Raw genomic sequence first — 11,840 nt, forward strand, 5'->3', positions numbered from 1 at the left:
CTCGGAGTACCACGCATGCGTACGACGCAGGTGCCGAGCCGCAACCTCATCGGGAGGAAGGGTCCCGTCTCGTTTAAAGCGTAGTAGCTCATGTACCCATGTGGTCGGCATGCTGCCTGAGGCCGCGGCTGCTATTTCGAATGCACGGGTGGGGAGCTCCTCGACCTCGGGCCGGGCTTCAGAGGCCGGCCTTGACGCCAGCCTAGCTAGCGCGTCGGCCCGCCCGTTCTCTTCCCTCGGAATATTAGATAATGTAAAATGAGGGAATTTGGCGATTAGGTTCCTCACCTGTGCTAGGTACTTTGCCATGGTTGGGTCCCGAGCCTCGTATCCGCCGCTGAGTTGCTCGGCTACTAGCTGTGAGTCGGTGAGGACATGTATGGTAGCCACTTGCATTTTGAGGGCCAACCCGAGTCCTGCCAGGAGCGTCTTGTATTCTGCCTCGTTATTGGTGGCTTAGAACCCAAAGCGGAGGGAGCGCTCGAACAAGCGTCCGTCGGGAGCTAGCAGCACAAGCCCTGCGCCGGCACCCTTTGAATTGGTTGATCCGTCCACGTGTAGGACCCATGCTTCAGGAGGTTGCACGAGATCCCCGTCCGCGACCTGGGTTAATTCAGCGATGAAGTCGGCCACGGACTGGACTTTAATGGCGGTCCTGGGCACGTATCGTATGTCATGTTCGCTGAGCTCCACCGCCCATTTGAGGAGCCACCCTGCAACATCAAATTTAGATAAGACTTACCGAAGCGGTTGGTCGGTGATGACCTCCACCGGGTGAGCCTGGAAATAGGGGCGTAACTTCCAGGTTGACAGCACAAGCGCGAGCGCGAGCTTCTCAATCGGCAGGTAATGCTCGTCGGGCCCGCTTAGGACATGGATGACATAGTAGATCGGAAGCTGTTCGTCGGAATTTTCTTTGATCAGAATGGAACTGACTGTGTGCTGGGAGGCAGCCAGGTAGAGGCCCGGCTTCTCACCGGGAGAAACTGAGGCAAGCCGGGGGAGGTTGGCCAAGGTCTGCTTTATTTGTTTGAAGGCTTCCTCGCACTCCGCCGTCCACTGAAAATTCTTTGGGCTCTTTAGCGCCCTGAAGAAGGGGAGGCAGCGATCGCCCGACCGGGCGAGGAAACGAGACATGACGACGAGCCTCCCGTTGAGGCGCTGCAGGTCTTTGATCGTCCGAGGCGACTGCATGTTGATGATTGCCTGGACCTTCTCTGGGTTGGCGTCAATTCCTTTTTCGTGAATGATGAACCCGAGGAACTTCCCCGAGGTGACGCCAAAAGCACACTTCGCGGGGTTCAGTCGCATGCCGAACTTGCGCAGTGTGGCGAATGCCTCGGTCAGGTCGGCAAGGTGGGCTCCCGCCTCTTGGCTTTTTACAATCATGTCGTCCACGTAAACTTCCATGTTCCGCCCGATCTGATAGGCGAACATTTTGTTCACTGTTCTCTGGTATGTTGCCCCAGCATTTTTTAACCCGAAAGGCATGACCTTGTAAAAGTATACCCCTTGGTCGGTGAGAAAGGCTGTATGCTCTTGGTCTTCGGGCACTATTCTGATTTGGTTGTATCCCGAGAAGGCGTCCATAAAGGAGAGGTGGGCGTGTCCAACCGTCGCGTCGACCAACTGGTCGACCTTCGGAAGGGGGTAGTAGTCTTTTGGGCATGCATTGTTGAGACTGGTGTAATCAACGCACATTGGATTTTTTCACGAGAACTACATTGGATAGCCATTGTGGGTACCTGGCTTCTTCTATGAAGCCTACCGCTAAGAGTCGGCCCACTTCTCCTCGTATGGCGAGTTGCCGATCAGGGGCCTGCCGTCTGGGTTTCTGTTTTACCGGGCGAGCATCAGGCGAAATGTTGAGGCGATGTTGTGCAACCTCCGGATCGACGCCCGTCATATCAGATGGGGACCAGGAGAAGATGTCGGCGTTTTCCCGCAGGAGGCCGACGAGCTGCTTTCGTTCCCGCTCGGGCAGCTCCGAACCGATCTTGACCGTCTGATCAGGCCGAGCTTCTAGCGGTGGTACGTCGACGGTGGATCCCCTTGGCTCGGGATGGGGGGTCGGTTCTTCGTCTCCCTAGGATCCTCCAGCGGTGGTTCGACCCTTGCCCTCTTGTGTAACGAGACGACGGTCAGGTAGCAGTGCCTGGACTCTCGGGGGCTTCTCGTGACTTCCCCGACCCCGGCGTGAGTTGGGAACTTGATAGTTTGGTAGTAAGTTGAGACGACGACTCTGACCTTGTTGAGGGTTGGTCGGCCGAGGATGGCGTTGTACGCGGTGGGGAGGTCGATCACTAGAAAAGTGGTTATTACTGTCTTCGACCTTGGCGGGGCCCTTAAGGTTAAGGGCAGAGTGATAGCCCCCAGCGGCGAGATTGAATCCCCGATAAATCCAGTGAGCGCCGAGCACATCAGCTTCATATTCTCCCTAGCCAAGCCGAGCTTCTGGAAGGCGTCGAAGTAAAGTATGTCGGCTGAGCTTCCGGTATCGACCATGATCCTTCTTACTTGTGCATTGGCGATCCTGGCCGATATCACAAGCGCGTCGTCATGCTCGGGTTGTTCGGAGGCTCCGGTCGGGAAAGTGATCTCGGGCTCAAGCCCGTGTCTGGGAGCTTCGGTCTGGGCGGCTCTGGCGTATGCCTTTCTTCCCGTCATGGAACCTCCGCCAGATGTAGGACCGCCAGCTATTAAGTCGACGTGTCGCTCGATGGGGCCCTCTGGGCGTGGCGACAGCTCCTTGTCCGGTCGAAGGTACTAGCCAAGATGCCCTCTACGAATGAGTTCCTCGATCTGCTTTTTCAATTCACGACACTGTTCGGTGTCATGCCCATGCTGCCGATGGAAGCGGCAATATTTTGATCGGTCTGCAAGCTCTTGCGGGCTCCTCATCGGGTGAGGATCTTTGAGTAGTCCCTTCTCCCTTATGTGGAGTAATATTTCTGTTCGGGACGAGTTCAAGGCAGGGAGAGGAGGCCTTGGGTCGGGTCTGTCCATCTTATGCCGGGACGCGGCGGGTTGTTGCTGCTGGGGCGGCTCCGACTTAACCTTTTTGTGCTCCTCCCGCCTCCCGGCCATCCATGTCTCGACGGCGATAAATTGGCTTGCATGCTGAAGCATTTCGGGCACCGCGGTGGGGGGTCGCTCCACAAGAGACCAAAAGAACCTGGAAGGCCGCAGGCCTACCATGAATGCCTGTATCAACAGAGAGGGGTGAGTGTCGGACAGTCCCCGAATTTGTGTCGTAAAGCGGTTCACGAAATGAGAGAGGGGCTCGTCCTCCCTTTGGTTGAGTCCGAGGAGCAACGCCATAGACGGCTTTGGTCGAGCGTAAGCCAGGAAGGTGAGCTCGAAACTTCTGGCAAGTTGGTCGAAGGAGGCGATGGTCCCGACCTTCAGGTCGCTGTACCACACGCGGGCTGGCCCCCGTAGGGTTGTTGGGAATGTCTTGCACATCAAGGCGTCAGAAGTCCCATATAGCGCCATCTGGGTGTGAAAAGCGACAACATGGTGCGCTGGGTCAGCGGTGCCGTCATATGGATCCAGCGAAGGGAGCCGGAAATGCGGGGGAATCGCTTGATCTTGTATCTCGGGGACGAACGGGGATCCTTGCTATCCGTCCGCCCCGAGCTCTCCTTTTGACTTACAGACTTCCTATTGTACTTCGTCGAGTCGTTGACTAACGAGGCGCAACTGGGCCCGCAGGGCATTTGTCGAGTCGGCAGATGGAGCGTCGGGCTCGGGGCGACTCGCCGTGTCTTCCGCCTCCCGGTTCCCGGGCTGGGCTATCGGATTCTGAGGCGGAGTGGGGAGCTCGGGAAGTGGCACATGAGTCCTAGTGGGGGCCTCCTGTTGTTGCAAAGGTCGGGTCATATGCGGGGGTGTCGGTTGGGAGACGAGCGGGATGATGGTCTGCACCATGCCCGTCAGAGCTCGGACTTGATGAGCGAGGTCGTGAAAGGCCTCGGATGATACCGGCGATGGGCCTGTGTGTGCGCCATCGGGAGGTGACAAGCCCGGGTCATTGAACAACCGTCATTAGCGTTCTGACGTTGCGGCGAGATGTTCGTCTCGGGATCCATCGTGTGGGGGGTGTTCCCCCGGAGTGGTCATCGTGGGCGGCCCGACAGCCACGGGTTCGTCAGAGTGGATTCGCAGATCGTTCGACATTCGGACAGGCCCTCCTTCTAGCGCCAATCTGTTGGTGTAAACAACTTTTTTAGCCGTGGCCTTGGGGCCGACGCGGCTTGTTCGGGGGGTCCGAATGGCGGGGATTTTACGTGGCGTCCCTTGAGGCAGCATCGGGAAGAGGCGACGTCGTCTCGCACCTGCACACAGGTCGGGTCGGAAGCTCGGCCCGACCCCTCCGATGATCAAGTCAGCGATGTGGAGAAGGTTTTGGAGGAAGAGATGCCTCCGAGTGCGTTGTGCTTGTCTTTTCTCCCCTTGTTCGTTTAGAACTCTGGGGTATTTATAGATGAGTTTGATGTTACCTGATGTGGCTTCCAGCAGGAGTAGGACTGTACCTCCGATGGCGTCTGACATCGCCACTGGGGTTGCGTGGAGAACCGAACTGTCATAGGGTATGGGCGAGCTTCGGCCGACGTCCCCCTCTACCTCGGCCGAGCGCGCGGGGTCAGACGATTCAGTCGTTGTCTGGGAGCGAGTGACGCTGGCGCATATCAAGTTGGCGTTAATACGCATTTCCTCGGGCAGGACGTCGCCCAGGTATGACTGACGTCATGGCGCATTACATCGCCATTTTTACCCTTATCAATGGGGATAGTTGATTTGTGGACACGTGTATGTGGATTTCACCATCGGGCATGAAGTGACTCTTACGTTAACACGTCTTGCTTATTGCGCCTGCACCAACTGAACTCTCCCTGAACCGACTCTCATAACTTCAGCGACCCCGGAGAAAGAGAGAGGGCGAATCACGAAAAGGTGGCGGAAACAACTAAGAAATCAGTCTTGTCTTCAAGCCCAGAGTAGCGAGTCAACCTCTGCTAATGCAATAAGGTAATAACTTATTATATCGATTTGGAAATGAATACAAAAATACCCATTTTCAATATAAAATCTCTAAAATATAAGAAAAGAATGTGTCGTATGATAAAAATATACATCATAATGGGAAATAATGACACTTTCTAGAACTTAACGGGGAATCTAGAACTTAACGGGGAATAATTTCATCATAATGGAAAATAATGACACTTTCTAGAACTTAACGGGGAATAATTTTCCATAAGAGCGAACGCTGCATGATATATATATGAGCTCTATAACGTGGAGGAACGCCGATCTCTCTCTTCTCCTCCTTGTGCAATCTTCTGCCCTTTAGAGGTACGCCGATCTCTCTCTTCTCCTCTAGTTTCCCTCTCAATTGTGTTCTGTTCGTTCTTTCTCGAGTTTGATTTATCAGATTTATAAATTTTGATTCTTGATTAGTGTTTTCAACTTGATTAAAGAAAAAGTAACACATAAAAACTAAATCAACTTCAACTACTATCTTGATGCAATAACAAGATGATAATGCTTAACCATCTTGCTAAATGGGGCTGCATTTTAGGTTGAATTGCATCCCCAGATCACATCAAATCGGAGATAATTTAATTAATGATCTAGGTCAGATCAAGTCCCTTGGGTGTCAACTATGCCTATATTGAATTAAATTAGGAATAATCTAACCTAATCCCATCAAATATAATTGTGCAAGTTTTTACTTTTAGATGTGCACCAATTTATCAATAAAAGGATTAGTAATTATAGAACTTCATTTAAAGTGCAGGTTCCTAGTTTCACTCTTCTATTTCTTATGAATGCAACTGCAGCTACAGAGAGGATAATTTTAATTTTTAAATTTTTTTTATATATAATTCAAAATTTATAAACCTTAATATCATTTGACTAATATTTATATATATATAATAAATTGATAAAAGATAGAAGATATACCTTATTTGAAATGGAGTTCCCTCTATCTTCCCACTGCTAGACTCCTCTCCACTAGTGATAAATAAAATAGGAGCCTGACCTCCTCGGGAAGGAAGAGGAGCAAAGCCATTAGGAGGAGAAGATTTCCCCTAAGGAAATTTTTAAAAATCACTTTTTATATAAATAAATAAATAAATAAATAAATAAATTTAATTCTTAACTTGCCCAAACCAATAAGAAAATAGAATTTAGATATTTTCTTAGTCATAAATTTTTTAATTATTTCCTTAATCATATTGCACAAACAAACAAATGGATCAATACAAATAAGGAAGATCTAATTAAGGTAATTTTAAATTATAAATGAATGGAAATAATCAGGATGACTACATTAATTGTGTGAAGGGGGTGGTGTAACAATCTACTTCTAGTTCTACACGAGCCCTATATGAATGACTAAAAGTAAACAATCTTTAAAATAAAATATGCTAATTTACTAAATAAAATAATAAACTTTTCCTTGTATATAGTAATTTGAATATTTATATATAATTATAATATCTAACTAAAAGAAAAATACAAAGTCCAAATTTTATACATATAAAAATATTCATAAGTCATCGTTCATATTTATGTTGGCATGGGCTCACACATGCTTATTTCCATACCAAATCACTTGGATGGACTACTAGTATCCTCACATACAAAATAGAATATATAGTAGATAATCACTCGGTAAGTATAAGTTTTTATAGCTTTATTTAGGTGAGCATAATACATTTAACGGTAAATACCTTATCTTTAATTTCTTTAGCAAGCATAACCCAATAACATAGTATATACAAAATCAATAGATAAATTTATACGTCAGAATAATTTAAAATATTTATATGCATATATAAAAATTATAGCATACTAATGAACTTTTATAACCATATATCATTATATATATATATATATATATATATATATATATATATATATATGCATCAACAACACACCTTATGAAATTTAATCTAGCAACAAAACCCAATTAATTGAAACACAAAACCTATGCGGGGGGGCTATTAATTGTACCTTTCACATAAAATAGACCTATGGAATACATATCCAGTGTCCTTGTAGATCTTTAGAATTTACACTTATTTCTTAACATTTGAGGGTCTTTCTCATCAATTTTTTCTAGCAATCTTTTACCTAATCAGAACAGCTATTCTAACTAGAGAGGCAGCATAGGGCACAATTAATTTCCTTGCATTAGGGGTTTATATTGTAGTCAAGCCTGGCTTCTTCATGAGGATTGATCAAAGATCAAGCTTTGTGTCAAAGGTCTGATCAAACCATCAAATTCTAGTTTGGAATCGACCTTACTGTAGCTCAAGAGCCAGAACAATGGGAAAAAGATTGGCTATGCATCGAAGAAAGCTCTCATCATGAATGATGATAATTCTTCTTTGTGAGGCTCTATTGCAGATGTAGAGGACAGCAATAGTCAAGTGGCACGGTCCAAACGATCAAAGCTTCTCTTCTCATGGAGCAGCTCCTGCGGGAGTTCAATCTTTGATGATTCAAAGCCAACTGTCTTTCTCTATTTCTAGGAGAGATCGACTATTTTCTCTCTGCAGAAGAATATCTCTATGCATAGAAAGAAACATGTACTTTAGCTATCATCTTCACTCTGCAGCACATGCATATGACCTATAGATAATTATAGATAATTAAACCTACCCTGAGTTTTTTTGTTTCTTCTTTCTCTTTCAATTATGTATCTATTTTGTAGATAATTAATTAAACCCACCTTAGGCATGCTAACCGGTAATGTTTATGCAATCTTGTGATGATCATATACAGAAAAGGAGAAGCCTTCCGACGTGCCCAAAAGCCTAACTCGCCGAAGCATGACACCTCTCGTCCTCCCTTTCTTGTTGGTTTTCTCTACCATTGCTTTCTTGCTGGTTTTCTCCACCACTGCTGCGTCCAATTATGATTATTTTCACTTAGTTCTTCAGGTAAGTCTAATTTTTTCTTTATCTTGTTGTTCTTCTCTATATTGATCGTTTGATTTGAAACATCTAGTGGCCTGGATCATTTTGCAACGTCAACCGTTGCTGTCCTATGAGTACGGGGTATCCGGAAAAAAATTTTACCATCCATGGCCTTTGGCCTGCTTTTCGCAATGGAATTATTCCATCTTGTGACAAGAATATGCCATCAGCTTCTAAATACAACCGACGTAAGGTATGTTTAGCTCTGACACAGACTACTCTATCGTAAAGTTACCTTGCAAAATGAGAGTGTGAGTCGTTCATCGTTTTTTTTTTTCGTTGTCTTTGATTGCAGATGAACCCTTTGATTGGCGAGATGATTAAACATTGGCATAGTTTTCGTTGTCCTAGTAGCGATGGCCACTCATTTTGGCGTCATGAATGGGATAAGCATGGCACGTGTTCCATGTCCAGGTTCGATCAAGTTTCTTACTTCACAGCAGCCCTCAAACTCAAGGAAACAGTTGATATTCTCTCTTATCTAAAGGCGGAAGGTATTTTTCCTAATAACCGTAAGTATAAAAAGAATCATATCTTCGATATCCTCATAAGGAAAATAGGGTATAAACCAGCAATCCAGTGCAACACAAAATCGGGGAAGCAGCAGCTGTATCAGGTTCATATCTGCGTCAACAAATTAGGAAAGCAATTTATCAACTGTAAAGTTTCTATTAAAAGAAAATGTACTTCCCCTGAGATTGTATTTCCTCGCTTCCCAGTTTTCTGATATATCAAATAGAAGAAATCATGGTTGACATCCAAAACAATTGAAATCATGTGCCAATTTGAATACTTCTGGTTAAACCAATGTATGTGTTATTAATGTTCCTTGGTATAGAAGAACATACAGTTCAATGTTTTCTCGTCTTTGTTGCCATGAATTATACATTCTTATTCTTTGGTATTTGTGGCTCAAATATGTTTGTTGAATTGGTGTTGTTATTATGAAGCTTGATTGATCATATGGAGCAAATAAGAAAAGATTTTCGTCAGATTTTTACTGATCTGATTGTTCTCTATCAACAAAAAATGTTGCGAGTTGCAGACTGTCATAAGTCCGCTACTTTCATTGCATCGATCTAAAGCTCTTCCCATCAAAACACAAACACCATTGCATTACATAATCTTATTCAGAATCTTCAGAATCTTCATAATCGTCGGAATCTTCGGAATCTTCGGAATCTTCAGAATCTTCGAAATCGTTGTAAACCTCTCCATCACACTCAGATCCTTCATCATGTTCTTCCTCTTCCTTCTTCTCCTCCTTCAGTGCACATTTGGGGTGGAGACCGAAACTGCACATGGAGCACAAGTAGCACCATCCACTTCCAATCTTGTGGCAGTCACCACACCTATACAGGCCGTGCAGGCAGCTCCACTCCAACTTCCCATGCTTGTGTTGCTCATGCTTCCTCTTCTCAGGCCATCCCTTTGCCATCTCGTCTATCTTCTGGTCCAACTCCTTGATCCTCTCTTCGCTGAACGGGTAGGCATCGGCTCCATGGGTCGCCAACGAATACATGGCGTTCCTTGTGATAGTTCGACCTGTAGGACCAATGGCAACCAGGGAGGGGTAGGGGATATCGACTCCGAAAGTGCGTTCCAAAGATTTCTTCCTCTCATCACCGAACGGCAGCGACAACCATGGCATGCCAGAGAAAAACTGATCAAAGGAATCCTGATCTTTGTCCATCGAGATGTTGACCACCTCGAAAGCACTATCCATGCGCTTGATCTTGTGATATTCCTCGATCAGATGGGGAAGAAATCCGCGACATGTACCGGACCTACGAATCGAGAAGAAGAGGAGGATGGTCTTGCCAACGAGCTCCTTCACCGGAACCTGTGAAGCACAATGATGAGAGATTAGCCATCGACAATGCCCATCTGTGGATTCACTATATGATCGATTCATTACCTTCAACCCTTCTTTCCCAATAACATAATCGAGGTCCCCAGCAACAAGAAGAGATTCCAGTGTCTGTGCCATCTCTACCTCCTTGATCCTCTCTTCACTGAACGGGTAGGCATCGGCTCCATACATCTTCAACGAAGTTGCGGCGTTCTCTGTGATCGTTTGACCTGTAGGACCAATGACAACCAGGGTGTTGACGTAATGAGCTTCTAAAGTGTTCTTCAACGATCTTATTCTCTCATCATCCACCGGCACCGCCAACCAAGGCATGCGTAAGAAGAACTCGAAAGCACCCGAATCCATATAGCCGCCCATAGGGACGAAGATCACCTCGAAAGCACTGTCCATGCGCTTGATCTTGTGATATGCCTCGATCAGCATGGGAAGAAATTTCTGGCATTGAAACGAATCACTCATTGCAAAGAAGAAGAGGATGGTCTTGCCAACAAGCTCCTTCACTGGAACCTGTCAAACACAATGATGAGGGGTTAGCCATTGACAATACCAAGCTGTGGATTCACTATATGCTCGATTCATTACCTTCAAGCCTTCTTTCCCAATGACATAATCGAGGTCCCCAGCAACAAGAAGAGATTCCAGTGTTTGTGCGGCCTTTGCCTTCTCTGGCAATAAATCCAGTTGCTCCTTAGAGAACGGGAATGCTTCCCATGCTAAAACTCCATACTTGGAGATGAGCCTATCGTAATTTTTAAGCATAATCTTCCCATCGGCACCGATCACAAGCACGGTTGGTAATTGGAAGGGCCAGAGCTCAAAGTAGCGGACAAGCTTCTCACAGCCCTCGTCTTCGAAAGGAATCGCGAGCCATGGCATGCTTGCCAGGCCTTGTTCATAGGATGATTTATCATCCTCTAATGGCACCAGCACAACTTCGAAGCTCTCCCCGGCTTCCTTAAGCTTCCTATAGATTTCAGCCAGCACCAGAGTCAACTTATCGGGACCGCCGTATTTATCAGGAATATTAATCCAGAAGTAAAAAGCCACAATCTTTCCTTCGAGATCCGACACGGCAACCTGCTTCAATTTAGCGTAGATTAGATGGTGGTAGTAAGCTGGCGGATCAAGAATGTAGTTTAATTCTCTTCCTACAAGGAGATCATCGATTACCTTGGATCCATCATTGGAGATCAAGTAGTCCCGGGACTGCGAAACCAACAGACTTCGAAGACTCCGTTCCTTCTTAGCAGCCGCCTCCAACTCGTAGAACCTCTTAACAGTAAATGGATACCCGTTTACACCATATTTTGCCACAGCTCGGAGACCTTCTTCGTTAACGACCATGCCAATAGCGGCATCATAGATGACAAGCTGAGCGGGATAATACTCCTCGAAACTGCCGAAATGATCATGTAGTCTTTCGCGTGTGTCGGAGTCCGCAAATGGGACTGCCAACCATGGCATATCTGAGAAGTACCTATTGAAGGTCTCCATGAATCACATGACACGAAGACAATCTCGAAATCGCGGCCCTCCGAGGACAGCTGATTGTATACTTTGATCAGATCATCAGTGACGATTCTTTCGTAACAGTTGTCCGACAAGAAGAGACCAAACTTTTTCCCGTCAAGACTGCTGATGGCTACCTGAACAAATCACAGCTTGTCAGTGAGAATCTAAAGTTGCCATGCATTTTCCATACTTCAAATAGGGAAAGATTGGCATTTTAGCAATATGCAGTTCGCCTCATCTTATCCTCCTCCTTTTCCTTCCCTCCTACACCTCTCTTGATCTCTCATCCAAAACTCAACCCGTCAGGCTTTGATGCATCCTATTGCTTTATGTCCCTTACCACGGATCAAAAGATGCTCTCTTTGCTCTTGACGAAGACAGAGCATCCATTTGACATGGTGGAGATCTCAAAGGCAAACAAAGACTGTCCGACGAGCATGTAAGACTAGTTCTTGCTTCCG

General features: G+C 46.3%; 1 protein-coding gene and 1 pseudogene across 1 annotated transcript; both read right to left on the minus strand.

Moving 5' to 3' along the window:
* Window positions 1-2,766: 2,766 nt before the first annotated feature.
* On the minus strand, window positions 2,767-3,495 carry LOC135666484 (uncharacterized). Its single transcript, XM_065178054.1, has one exon. The coding sequence runs from the start codon at window positions 3,493-3,495 to the stop codon at window positions 2,767-2,769; it is 729 nt and encodes a 242-aa protein (XP_065034126.1).
* Window positions 3,496-9,120: 5,625 nt separating this feature from the next.
* LOC135666485 (probable nucleoredoxin 1-1) overlaps window positions 9,121-11,840 on the minus strand; it is a 2,958-nt pseudogene continuing 238 nt past the window's right edge.

This window comes from Musa acuminata, unplaced genomic scaffold (assembly GCF_036884655.1).
Source record: "Musa acuminata AAA Group cultivar baxijiao unplaced genomic scaffold, Cavendish_Baxijiao_AAA HiC_scaffold_1104, whole genome shotgun sequence".
Classification (NCBI taxonomy): Eukaryota; Viridiplantae; Streptophyta; class Magnoliopsida; order Zingiberales; family Musaceae; genus Musa; species Musa acuminata.

Excerpts from the sequence above, each read along its gene's own strand:
- LOC135666484 (XM_065178054.1), bottom strand. The coding sequence starts at position 3,495 with ATGGCGCTATATGGGACTTCTGACGCCTTGATGTGCAAGACATTCCCA.